The 14,530-nt window shown below is 41.2% G+C and overlaps 1 protein-coding gene across 12 annotated transcripts in view; it reads right to left on the bottom strand.

The window, feature by feature from the left end:
• LOC3291124 (proteoglycan 4) overlaps positions 1-14,530 on the bottom strand; it is a 122,451-nt gene that overhangs the window by 19,245 nt on the left and 88,676 nt on the right. For all 12 annotated transcript variants that reach the window (XM_061656307.1, XM_061656308.1, XM_061656312.1 and 9 more), the window contains one exon: positions 6,818-7,027. In XM_061656307.1, the coding sequence (XP_061512291.1) occupies positions 6,818-6,866 (49 nt within the window). In that variant the 5' untranslated portion in view covers positions 6,867-7,027. The remainder of the gene's footprint in view (positions 1-6,817; positions 7,028-14,530) is intronic.

Raw genomic sequence — 14,530 nt, 5'->3', positions numbered from 1 at the left:
TCCCCACATTCAAACGGGGTGGTTTTGCTTCCACTTCCTTTTGGTTTGTCAATTGTGAAAGAAAATTGAATGTTTTTGATGCCCCCTTTCACTCGGCTCCTGAGCCGGTGCTATATGTTGGCAGGCCTCAAATTTGGCTTTCCCGGAAGGCCCAAACTGGCAGGATAAAATCTGTTCACACGGATTGCTGTTTAGGGGGAAAGTTTTTGAAGATTTCATGTGGAAATAAAACGTTGATGTCTTCTTGTCTGTGTGCTGAAACGTTCAATGATGGAAAGATAAAATGCCACAAATTTCAACGAGCAAAACAACCTCGCTGTTGCGTTTTTTCACCCTACAAACACTGACAAAATACTTTGGCGTTGGCGCCTGATGTGTGGTACTTTTCATTCTTTTATCAAACGTACATGAAATGGGCGCCTCATTAAAAAGACATTCAATGGTAGGAAAGTATGTGTGCGCACACGTAAAAGGTAATTTTGTGTCGCAGACTGTATGAGTATAGTTAAAGGGAAAAACGAAGATGCTCACGGCACATACACATTTTTACATACCCTTTATACACAATCCGATTGAGCAATTTTTTATTCAAGAGAACAAAGAAAAACTGTTACCTTCGAAGGAAAGAAATTTTATCTGCACATTTGTATCATCAAATAAGTCGTTTTCATGTTTTCTTTTTCTGCGATCGTTTGATGGTTTTCGTAAGGGACCATATGAAAAGTTTAAACATGTTGTGATGTTCACATACGTTAATGATGTAAATAAGCACCACAGTTTGTTTGTTTAGAGCCTTTAGACTTATATGTTTTCATAAATGTGAGATAGAAGCAAATCGAAGAATAATTTCTGAAAATAACAGAATAGAGTAAGAATAGAGTAAATTTACCAATAATAGTGGAATGTATGATTATTTTAACACATAGCAATTAGTATATGCTTTATCTTCGCAATCACACGCATTTTTACCATATAACAAAATAAATTTACGAAAAAATATATTTTTATAACGACTTCGTTGTACCACAATAGTAGTATGGTTCCTATAGTAGTCGTGTTGTGTTCCTATATGGTCCACCCACACACGGTAAATTACTAACAGAATACTCATTTTAGTGAAAACAATTAGACATGTAAAAAAAAAAATCTGGAAAAAAATCCTTAAATGTATTGTTTTAACTGATTTTATGGCTATAATCACAATAAGAACATACCTGTTTTGTGTTCTTATAATGGCACTATGGTAAAATACTGAAAAAGGCAAATGCATGGTCTAAAGGCAATGAATTCTAGTCGATCAATAACATTTAAAAAAAAGTTATGTTGAAAAAGTTTATAATTCATTGTTAAGTGGTCGCTTATAACGTTAACGAAAATATTAGTTTCGTTAGGAAATCCTAAAGGCCGGGGGACATTGTCCGTACTCGCTGGTGTAATTTCGATTTTCACAAGCGCATCTGGCGGCGGCTGACCGAAGTATTTTGCCAAACAATTTGGAGCCGGAAATATGTTATTCTTAAATGTTTTTTACTAAAACTGAACTGGAAACGCTTTATAAGTGATAGATAAATATGTTGTGCAAGTATTTCAGCCATATTTTCTTAAAATAACGGTAAAAAACTACTTTCATTTGAGATCCGGAACGACCATTCCCTCGAATATAAAAAAAGCTTTCACCAGCCGCCTCCAGATGCGCTAGTGAAAATCGAAATTACACTAACGAGTGCGTACAATGTCCCCCGGCCTTAAGGATTTTGGAAAAATGTCGCCACATTTCACAAAATAATGGATATTTCGGTCACTAAGTTACGGAATGGCCCTATCAATCTTTTAAACCCTTTGCAAATGACCTTAGAATATTTCACAGTAACATAAATAACTTGATCTGAAAATACGGCCGAAGCCGTAATAATGTGAATCTAAATAAAAATAAATAACTTGATTACTTTTAAATTATCGTATGGAGCGCATTTTAGTGCAATACTATCACTATTGGCACTACAACCACTATAAGTACGTTTGCCCTATACTATTTAAAAGTAATGAAAACTGATATGACATCATAGAACATGCTTTGTTAGGTGCTGAATAAAACTAGACGACCCTCTTATAACTTTACACAGAATGAATTCAGACCCCTTCTACCATACCACTAAGTTGGTAGGCTACATATTGAAAAACTTGGGTAATAAAGTAGACGATATTCAAGAACGATGAGTAAACGCATCGTTACCATTAACTGACTGAGCATTATGTGGTTTTTAATGAAATGCATAATGGCATTCAACCAACCTCGCCAAACTTTAAAGCCTTGCGTTATTTATTTTCCATGGTAAGGTAACGATTTTTCAATATCTCTGGTCAGTATCATGCTCGGCTTTTTCCTGATCCAAACGCCTTTGCACAAAATTGAGCTTTAATTGAGGCGTCGAAATGAAGAACTAATGGGAAAATTTTAAACACCAAATGGAACAGCAGTTTGCCACACTCGATGGTGCGCCTCTCGATGCAACGCTCTGGCGTTCGAGTGTCGATTCAACATAACGAACCTAACTCTGTCCGAACGACTACGGCTTCTGACCGGTCCAATCTGAAGCTCGATCCTCTCGATCCGGCTCTTCGCTATCCCTGATAGTCAAATGAAGAAAAATAGACTTCACACTGCCACTTGCACACGGGTACGGCTTGATGTTTCATTAACCACCAGGGCATAGCAGAACCAGGGGTATGCGTGGGATGCAGTGGGAAGCTTCATTTCCCCCGGTTTGAAACCAGTGCGATGGTTCTGGATAAGAAACCTGATCGAAAGTCCAAGCCCTCCGGTGCCCGAAACAACAGCCCGATGTACGGTTGGCATCCACCAGTGGCACATATATACAAGCACAAATAGCAAATGGTTTGAAATTTAACTTTAATTAGACTTTTCTCCAACTTAATTTGCATTTAATTGGACTGTATCCATCTCTGCAGTGGTTCCCGGACCGGCCGACGAGGGCTCAGACCATGCCGCCCATGAAGGGAGTATTTTTCGCATTCTGTTGCGAAAGTTTCGTCCCATTGGCTCATTGGGTCCATTTTTCGCACAACTTCCGCCTATTAGTGGCAATAAGCTTTCCCGAGTCCCGAAGGTGTTACGAGTAGTGCCGGTACGACCTACCTGGAGCAACCAAACCCATTGCTAACGGTGCGAGAAATGGCCACTGGCTGCTGCTGAAGGTCCTGGAGCAAACAGTGGAAACTTTGACTAACTGCAAATTAACCGTAACTTTTTACCATGCTGTGTCATCGAATGGAGTGGAGTATCCTTGCAAGTGCTACAACGCACGTCGCACAGAAAAGGAATGAACAGGCTTGAAGAAGTTTTGTTTCGTGCTTTGATTTCTGTGAGAATTGCAACAAAAACAAAATAAGGTAGATTGCCTTTAAACTTTGAATAGCATTTCGTAACGTTCTGATGACAATTTCTTATTAACTAATCAGTATAATGCTCCCCATGTGAATCATCGCCCACAGTACTGATCGCCCATAACCACACGGGCCACACTTTCCTACGGAGAGCCAAATAAAAAAAAGCTGGTATTTCCTGCAATCGCAACGCTCAGCGCTAAGGCAAAGAAACAGACGTATCCGTTACAGTTCCGGTTCCGTTCCGGCAAATGCTCCGAAGGGAAAGAAAACGCATCACACTCGAACCTCGTGCAGGCATAGAAATTGTTCGTGGAAATCGATACCGACTACCGGACGAGATGGCCCCTAATTGTAGGCAATCCGCACAGCGCGGTAATGATCACTGTACGCTCTTCAACAGCAACCCACACATACACACTTTGCCTCGCTGGTCGACATTCATGCGAAATTATTTCCCCCCGGGCTTACAAGACCCCGTGTCGCGTCGTACGTTTCCAGGGAAAACATGCTGCTGTGGGAAAGATAAGAATGTCCGAATTCTGGAGAAACCCATGAATGGTGAACAAAAAACTACCGTCGCCCTGGGCAGTCGAGTGCTAGCAAGGAGGATAAAAAAACAGCAAGCACAAGTTAGCGAAACGAAAGGCTGGATAAACAAAACTTTTGCTCTACCGGGAAACTTCCGTTTCCCCTGCCCTGCCTTCCTCCGGGTGAGACTTTCCGACTTTCCGGCAGCCAGAGACAGACAAAGCCGACAAAAGTCGATAATTGGCGGTACTTCGTCTAACAGAGGGCACATACGTGCAGCGGTACAGCTGGGAATGTGTTTTCGTACGACCACTTCACTTCACCTGGAGCGAATGCCGCTGCTGCGCACCGTGTACTTCACAACCTACCGCAGCCTGATCTTTCCTATCGATATCAGTCTGTTTCCTTGTTTTGAGTGTATGTGTGTGCAAAGGTAGGCGTGCCGTTTGGAAAATGGGAATTTATGTAAATTTGTATCAATGGAGAACATACACAGGTATTTTATTACCGGATGTCGGTTTCAGGGTGCGAATGAAACATCCCTTTTTCCTTATGGTACGCCTGCAAGGTAGGCAATCGGCAGAACACTACCAGCATAGGGTGGGTTCGAGTAGAGAAAAACGTCGACATAGCCTACAAACACACCGTTTCCGGGTTTTGTGTACGTGGAAGTGTGTTTTGAGAGTATTTCCCATGGCGACGGAAGCGTACTGCTCATCAGCTTTTAACAAAGAGAAGGAATGCAGCAAAAAAAAATCTACGATGGGCACGGAAGTTTACCTGTAGTCTTTGTCACTCGGAACTAGAATGTCTCCCATCGATCGAACGTTCACAGTAAGGATTGGATTGTAACCTGAAGCTCTAATGCTGTTATCGGAAATTGGCTACAAAGTAGATACACCTGCTACCGGATACCGGGCCAACCATTACTATCCTATTATCGGGCAGGCGTTACGTCTCATCCCTATAGGACCCTTTCCCAGGTTGGTTGGCAATGGCGCACAAAGTGGATTGCTTTTAAGAGGGTCCAATAAAACCTGGCTCCGTAAAATATTTTAAGAGTTGGAATTTGTTGCTTCAGAAACTTGGCTATGTACTTGGCTAAGAAGGTAAACTTCACGTGCTTATTGAATCATTCCAATATCATACGCCTATCCATAGCCTCTTCGCAGAACACAAATCAACTTCATTTAGATCCTTTCATTAATGCCAATCCGCAAGACGTTAAAAGAGCAAAAATACCAGTTTGAAACGAATTAATATTTCATGCTTCCATGTCAAAACTACCAAACTATCCTGTTATCTTAAACACAGCACGTCTGTGACATTATTTTATCCCCTCCGCCCAGCCCGACCATCCGAAACGGTTCAAACAATTCGGTCTCCATCTTTTCTGGAAGCGATTATTTACTCAACGCTCGCCCATAACTCCCTCGGACCCGACGCATACGAGCAAATGCAGTATGTCGTTCATTTTCGACGCTGGTTGCGTTTATTGTGGTGGTAAATTGCCCCCAGACGCTTCCTCTCGGCGAGCAGTTTTTGTCTGTTTCCCTTCAGATAGCGGTGCTGTGCACCAGTCGAACCGAATGCCACTTATAGCGCTGTTAACCTCTGGAGGTCATAAAGTTACCACACTCGGGGCTCAGCTGATTCTCTTCCCCTTCGTGCCGTTGGACGCCGCCTTGTTTGGGCTTTCTTGAGCGAGCCAAGAAAGCAGACTTCTCGCTTACAGTTCGCCCCGGACAAAGAAATACGACCAAAGTGAACCGCAAAGTGAAGCGAAGAAAATTATTTTGTAGGTTAGATGGCACTTTTCATTAAAGTTTTCCTCCGTCCTGCTTCCTGGCCCGGGTTTGGCCGGTGGTAGTTTCTTCCTTTGCCTCCCCGCGCTGCATTGCGCTCGGTGCGGCTTCCGGTGGTGTAATGACATTTGCATAAACATAACCATTTCTTGGGCGGCTCAAACCTTGGGCCCAGTGCTGACCTAAAACAACTTTTACGGCACGCTTGTGTCCTCCTTCCTGTCTAATGGAGCCTTATGGTGCCTTGGCGGTCGGTAAATAAAAGTAGTGGAGAAAATGCAAAGCAAATCAGCCTATGGTTTGGTACGGTACAACAAATATGCAAAGAGACACATACACACACACACACTCGCTCACGTTAGGAAGAAAAGTGAACGATCACGACCATCTTGATGCAGTTTGCCTATGGCGTGACAAGCATTGGCTTACTTTGTGCTGAAATATGTGCGTGTCTGTAATTGTCCAACCTTTTAAAGGTGCTTTATTTCCCTGTCGGCCAAACGGGGTTCCAAAGTTAACTTCGAGCCACATGGACAATGTGTCGCTGCAACAACATATACACACAAGCCTGAACCGGCAAATAAAAAATAGTTTGCAGTCACAAAACAGAAAACCCTTTCTTTTTAAAGGATATCCACTCCTGTCCAGAATATATCACACGCAAGGAAGGAATATATCACAATTACAAACTTTACAGCCCCCGGGCCAAAAATGGGGTTGAAACCGAGAGGGGGCTGTCATTTACAAATGACTGACGCAGCCTTTGCTTCGTGGCTCGACTTTGGCAATAATTAATCACTGATTAGGGCGTTAATTTGTGGAATTTAATGGCGTGACGAAAACAAAAGTGTTTCTACGTGACCGTCGTGCCAGGGCTTAATATAGAGTGGCTTTTCGCAGGTCATATCACTCACGACAGCAAGGATTGATTGCGTTTAGAGAAAGTGAAGGGTTGGTTGCGAAGTTTTAGTGAAAAAATAAAAACGGATTGGATAAACAAACACGAATGGTTTTTTGGCACATACCACGGGTAGATATAATGGAGTAAAAACTAAAACAAAAATAAATTAACTTACCATTTGCTAAGCAAACGCACAGCAGCAACAATTTGATAAAATGTTCCATTGTGTAGCTGTTCAAGATCGATTCGCTTTGATTGACCGGATTGATGTTACGAAATTTATAAAAAAGACGTTCTCAGATTGTGGTACTCTGTGCTAGGAAATTAAGTTGCAAGCGTTTGCATTATTTGTGCAATCAAGCTAAAGTTGGTATGCAGAGAGTTGCTGTAAAGAAAAAAAACATAGGTTAAATCAATGGAAAGTAAAATTTCAAAAATAACATTTTTACAAACTTATTTTAGAGTATAAAGATCGTGCTAAAGAAAACAAAAACATATTTCAGATAAATAGAACATGCATTAAGAAAAATATCGGTAAAATCACAATAGAAACCTTTTTTGTTAAACAAAATTCAAAATTATGTAGGATCATCATTCCAAAACATCCTTCCTGTTTTAACGGCTAGAAATTATTGCTATCAAAAGTTTGATAAATTAAAAAAAAAAACAAGGATATTGTGAGTGCCATTGACAAAACCTCTTCTATTGTATATTTACCAACAGATAAATGATCTGGCAGAGCGAAAGTCATCTAACTTTTCCAGTCCAAAAGTCATTACCATACAATCACCACAAAATTTATTGAATAAATTTTCCCATCCATAATCTAAAACTTTAAAACCAAACGATTTGAACATTTGCTCTCAATAAAAAAAAACATCGAAAACTACATCGAACGTTTCAGGCAAAAAAAATAAACGCCCACTGGACGTACTGGAGGCAAAATTTGAGAACAATAAAAATAGAACAAACTGAACCCTTTTCCTCCATGATTTAAGCCTCCGACACCTGTGAAACAAAACGGCAGGCGAACAACAACTGCATTTAGCACCATTCGACCTACACCAAATCGAGCGGTGGATAAAGAGTTTTAATTACTTTAGTTTCCACGATTTCGTCCGTTTTGTCCACCAACAGCAAGCAACTGCAAAAGCGTTGAGCGTTGGTACCCAGCTTCAGGTGGGAAAATATGCACGACTCGATGCAGACTCGATAGCCAACGTGTAAAAAAAACAAGAGCGAAAATCTAATAGTGGCTTCACAAAAGCTTATGTAATAATAATTCATGAGCCAAGGTACTCCTATTGGGTTGGGATGCTGGCAAAAATAAAGCTTCAGGATAGTTTTTTTTTCTTTTTTGCATTAGTTTAAGTTAGATCCAGCAGTGAAAAAACGCTCACCACTGGACCATAGCCTGCGTGGGTCAGTTGTGTACTCTCGATGCTGCAAAATTGGCCTCACTTTCTATTCACACCACAACGTCATCATGGATGGCAAAAAAGGAGCACTTAAATGCATTCTCCCATTCGATCCTACGCTCTAGAACACGAGCAGGGTGCAAGTGTGCAACATTTCAGCGCAAGCCACATCGGCCAGTAATTGGATAATAAACTGTCTGGCAAAACCGGTACGGTCTGTGCGGTGCATAAGTTATGGCTTTATGGAACTAGGACGATCCTCGGAAGTCCTGTGCGATTCCTTCCTTTCTACGGATATCTCTGTCGGGGGTGGGTATGAAATAAAGAAGCGAGTTAGTTGAGCTCAATTAGTGCTCGAATGATGATGTGTGGTCATTCGATTTGTGTTCGGCTATGTGTAATGGCACGATCATACACAGCAAGGGTGTAAAATATTCATTGTTACCACTCCTGCACCACGTACAACCATCGCATGAGGAACGCGTTTGATAGCCAGTTACATAAATGGCGCTTTTGCCGTGAAATTGATTAATTCATCATTCTCGGCGTACTTGTCTTGTCTTGCGAACGAAATTCGTGTCCCCCTACGGACAGATTTGCCACCCATCAATCAACAATCGACGCCTGATCTGAAGAAAAGATCGCATATGTTCGCGAGCAACGAACAACGCCCTACATGTCAGGTCTCCATATCAAGTTGTGAATGAAGTAAGAGATCATGCTACCCTAACAGCAGGAGCCACCAGTTGCCCTTCCCATGCGAAGTGTAAAAGGTGGAGTGAAGCAAAAAAAAAACGACACCTACTGTACGATCTCTTTGGAAGCGTGCCCTATTTTTGCTTCGCGCTTTTTTGTGTTTCGTTTTTCAATGCACCATTCACAAATTCTTCACTTGGCGAGCTCCACACGAGCAAACCATGTTTAGTTTTAATTGCTTTAAGTGAAGCTCCATACACCGTGGCTATGCAATGGGATAAAGAGTTATTAATATTCGCGCCACCGCGATCGGCATTTTGCAAAAGGCTCTAATTGCTACAACGGTGACAATTAAGCTATTGTGGCGCTCCTTGCAGAGTAAGGCGTGGTACTGTGATTTTTCACATTTTTTTTAACGATTGGCTACCTTTTTCCATAAGGAAAGTTGGTAATTTAATTAACGAAATATGCAGTTTTTGCTCTGCGACATGAAATGGAACAGTGTCTGTCATTAAAATAATTACAGTGAATGGTGATTGTTTTTAGGTTTTACCGTGTAATAATATTAACAGACATGCATTTACATGTTTACATAGTTAAAAAAGCTTGTTTGATAAAAATTCTCTATAATTGAACATAAACCAATCAGTCTTGAAATGGGACATAAATCTAAGTCGAATTTAAAAACTGTACTAAAAAAAGTTTATACCATTTTGGTTGAAAATACGTTATGCGGTTGGGTGGTAATATAATTATTCTGATTATTGTTTTCTTTATACAAACAAACTAAAGTGACATAAAATTGTTTTCAATTTGATGCTAAAACTCCATGTAAGTTTGTATGCCAGTAGATATCACGAATACAATTACATTACAATTCATAATATTTGTACATGTATACTTCTATCACAATTGCAATTAATAGTTCTGTATAGTTGAAAAATGCACGAAAATGCATAAAGCGATTAGAAAGATACCTGTACAAGCAAATTTAAATGAGATTTTTCTGGTTTTTTTTTAAATAAAAAATATTGTTTTTCAACGAAAACCTGTTTCAATGATAATAAAAAAATATGGAAAAATATATTTGTTTGTAAAAAAGGGTTATTTAAAATAATGCTTATGTAAAGCATGTCTTTTTTCTGTTTTGACTTTCTTTTACAGAATTAGTACAAGTTGTGTTCTATTAAACCATTTTGATAAATATACTTGATCGAAATAGAAGATGCCATCTTCGATAATTTTTTATTCGGTCAAAAACTGTGAATTAACTAATGTACATAGTAATTATCCTTCTATTGAGCTTTATGGGGTTTCTTTTGATAATAAGATTAATGTTTTATAATATATTAATAAATTACTATATCATATTTCAATAATATAAATGCACAAAACATAGGTCCAGAAAGGACGTCACAGAATGGTAATGAATTAAGTCTCGAAAGCATGTCTGCGTAGGACGTTACGCGAAATAGAAGTGCATGCATCAATAGATTTACGGCCATAGCGAAATGTCCTGTTAATAAATTAATTTAAAAAAAAAATACACACCCTTATAAATGACTTTTTCTTACTAACAAGGGTCACAAATCGCATACTACTGGAGAATAAAGCTAAACTAGACGATATATCGGTTGTGCAGGATCTAATGAGAAGCATTGAAGGAGAAGTTGTTGCATTCATCTGTTCATCAACACTTTATTATTTTTATATCTTGCAATGAATTGGCAATGTAATACTTTTCGTTTGACGTCAAAATCATTTTTCTACGTTGAAAATTGCTTGTTTTTACAGTCTGTATTAAGTAACCTGATTCTAAATGATCAGGTCTTTTGATTCACTTCATTATCGAATCCTCTCAAAGTAAACGTGTACCCAAAATCGTTTACTTTATAATCTTCCCATCGGCCAATCTCATCTATTTTGCCTAATGAAAATATTTACTTTTCTTAGAACATTTATTGACCTTCTTTCTCCCTCTCTCTCTCTCTTTCTCTCTCTCTCTCTCTCCCTCTCTCTCTCCCTCTCTCACTCACACACACACACAAGCGCACACAAATAATCCTGAAACCCTCCAATGAAAGTTTCCTGAGAGCGCATTAGCAAATGCACCGCTGGATTTTAAGAAGCAAGAACACAAACAAATCAAACACTCAATGGTGTTTCGGTAATCCATGGCCGGATTTGAAACTTTGCCAACTCATCTAATTGCTGCTCATTTTCAGAGGCCAAGGATTTTGTTCGCTAGCTCTCAACACAAGCTCTTTTCCCTTTTATGTTGCAGTGTGCTTAGTATAGAAAAAAAACGATAAAAGCTCAATTGAAATAAAATTTAAAAAAAACACACCAAATTCTTTTAGTTTTGCTAAAAATTCTTGATTATAACCTTCAACAACAAAAAATCTATCATTTGCAGATTCTTTTCGTGCAATGAACAATTATAGGAACGTACTATCGAAATAACAAGTCGTTAGAACAAAAAAATGCAGTCATTATCATCCCTGTAAATGAACTTCCCAGCACACATTACCTTGTTGCCTTCCGTATAACTATTGAACCAACAACGGCCGAGTGCATTATGCGTATTTACTTCCACTCGCTCCTGTTTGTGCTCGGCATCGAGCCAGCTATTTTCCACGGCAGCATTCATAAAACTTAAAACACCTCAAGAGCACTGCACAAACACCACTTCTACCACTGCAACGCCACAAAAAAAAAACGAATCCCTGCCAATGCGTTGGACGGCGGATTCTTGAGGCGGAAATTAAATGTCAGCAGCCCTGTCGACGTTCCACACTTCAGAACCTTCAGCAGAAAAGGGTGCAGATAAGCGCCTTCTTGGAAAGTGGCGCCTACGAAATGTCTGCCTAAAAGGTCCGAAACGCACCGCGAGCTATTTGCTCTACCTTTCTGCCTGCTGGTATACTTTCTCTGCCTGCTACTTTATTGCCTCTCTAGCGAGAATCTGCCCCATCCCGGTGCGAATTTCAACCCCGATTCGCCGACACGAATCCAAGGAGCAATCATGGAAAAAGTTTTTTTTCTCTCTCTCCTACTCCTCGATTGCCGAGAAAAGTCACCTCAGGGAATTTCAAGCCACGTGCGTTTTGCTACCTTTTGCCCGCCCGGCCCCCGTTGGTATTGATATAATTAAAAAGAAATTAAAAAGTTTTCCCTTCAAGATTACTTTTAATTTGATTCTGGTCGATGCAGTTCGGGGAAGAGGCCGCTACTCACGCCTCTACCACCATTTCTCCTGATGACCATCCTTGGGGGAATTTACCGGCGCTTTTTTCTCGCCTTGGTAATGGGGTATTGCGTATCATGTGAAACTTATCTGTAGGTTTGACTTCAAACAGGATGGATCGGTTTATTTTTGGACTGTTATTCACTTGTAATATTGACATGGGGGTTTTCCTTTTTTTGCGAATCTGGTGTTTTGTAAACATAATCAACTCCCTCTGCAATGATACGAAGAAAACATTATTCATTATCCTCAATACAAGTAGCCAAGTAGGTTCACCGTGTTTACCAACGGCACAGAGCAAGCAGAGCAACTTTTGATGTGCAAAGTTGAGCCCCAACAATTACTCTGCGCCTACTCTGTTTTTAGAGCCATGAGGAAGGTCGCAGCTAGGTGAAGGAAAAATTCACACGGGAATCGTAACTCTCTGCCAGCCCGATCCCGACGACGATCGAGTGAAATACTTGCCATTAGATTTATTCCAAGAAAGCTTGAGCGTGGGGTCGTAAGCAAGCGCAACCCCCTAACACAAAAGTTCACAAAAGAGGTTAATTAGGTTTTATGGGAAATTGTAATTGTCTTTTCACGGCCGACACTGGGGATTTGGCGAACGGGGGAAATTGCGCTCGGTTGATTTGCTCCCTATGTGGGAGATTTCCTCAGAGAATCTTTTTTTTTTTTTAATTTCTTCCCTTCTCCTCAATCCCGAAACAGAAATGCATGGTTTGGTAAAATTAATTACAAACCAAATTAAGGCCAATGATTGTCAGATTAGCGGTGAATTAAGCATTCAGCTAAAAGCGAGAACGGGTTCATGAGCTACATTCGCTGCAATCAGCTGGCAGAAAGTAATAGCGGTGTTAATTGATTTCTTTATCGACCACGCTGAGCTAGTAAATGAAATGTGTGTGGCGATATTATTTAGACTTGATGTTTGATGCAAAATTTACGGTCAAAGCGCAAAAGTAAAGCCGCTCTTTAATTTATTAACCACTGCATACCATGGCTTTTCGTGGAAAGCATATTTTGTGGTATTAAAAATTACGCCCGAAAGGAATGCAAATACAACTTAAGCGGAGCATTCCTTGCTCGAATTCTACACTTTATCGCATTGCGTTCAACTCGCCCGGAACTGCATACCATACGATTATGCTTCACATGACTGATTTGCCAATGCAGCTTCTCCAAATAAATGCACCCATTTTCTCTGCCAGTGCTGAAACACTACATTCATGTACAAACCTCACTGCGCGTACCTTGCAAAAACACACACACACAAACACGACGGGTAACAGAAATCATCGGAAATGGATATAACTATCGCCACGCGAGTCCGTCGTGGCGCAATGTGTCGGCGTGTGTGTAGTAATCCATGCTCGGAAAAATGAAATGAATATGATGGAATAATATACTAACCACTACACCACGCTGCACGTGGTCTTCCCTCGCACCGTCCACTCGTACCAGGCTCGGCGTAATGGGAAATGCTTTTAATGAAATTAAAAAATCTCATTTGATAATGTGCTTCTTCCGCTGCTGAATGCTGCAGTGCCGCAAAAAGCGGTGCAACAGAGGCGGTTCTGGCGAAGGGGGCAATGGGAAAGTTATGCCACTAGCGGGACCGTTAGATGGGTACAGATTTTTATCAGAAGGACGCGTTATGTTGCATCAAACCGTAAATGTCGGTGCACTCTGTGGCGTGAGACGGTTGCGGATGACGGGTGACGTTCGTGCAGATTGCATATAAGGGTGGGTTTTCCAAATTTTCCACATTTTTTAACATAACGCTGATGCGGGTAAACGTTTATTACGACGGCAGCTAAATCAAAGCGAGCAACGCATTATGATTTTTATGATGAAAAGTGAAAAAAAATAGTAATCTTGCTGGGGCACCTTAATCCATTAGCCAGAATAACTTGAATGAACGAAAATGCACATAAACCATTCGCTGTCATGCTGTACCAGATCGGTCTAAAACATTGTTAAGATGTTTTTGTACAATTTTTCTACTAATCAGTAGTGATGGGTAAATTCAACAAAAATCCGGAATCGATTCCGAATGACTCCGCCAAAATTGGAAGCGGTTCCGGAAGGTAGGTGCAAAACTCAGACCTCGGAGCCGTCTGGAGCCGTTTGGAGCCGTCCGGAGCCGTCCGGAGCCGTCCAAAGCCGTCCGAAGCCGTCCGGAGCCGCTAGTCGGCAGCCGGAGCCGGTCGGAGCCGTCGGAACCGATGGAGGCATCGGAGCCGGTTGGAGCTATCGGAGCCGTTGGAACCGATGGAGCCGTCGGAGCCGTCGGAGCCGTCCGGAGCCGTTAGTCGGCAGCTAGAGCCGGTCGAAGCCGTCGTAGCAGTTGGAGTCGACGGAGCCGGATGGAGCCGTCCGGAGCCGACGGAGCCGTCCGGAGCCGGTCGGCGCCGTCGTAGTCGTTGGAGCCGACGGAGCCGGTTGGAGCCGTTGGGGCTATCGGTATCGTCGAAGCCGACGGAGCCCGTTGGAGCCGTCGGAGTCGTTGTAATAGTCGGACGTA

The sequence above is a fragment of the Anopheles gambiae genome, chromosome 3 (assembly GCF_943734735.2).
Source record: "Anopheles gambiae chromosome 3, idAnoGambNW_F1_1, whole genome shotgun sequence".
Taxonomy (NCBI): domain Eukaryota; kingdom Metazoa; phylum Arthropoda; class Insecta; order Diptera; family Culicidae; genus Anopheles; species Anopheles gambiae.
The sequence above is the reverse complement of the archived record's forward strand: the minus strand, read 5'-3'. Positions and strand labels throughout refer to the sequence as shown.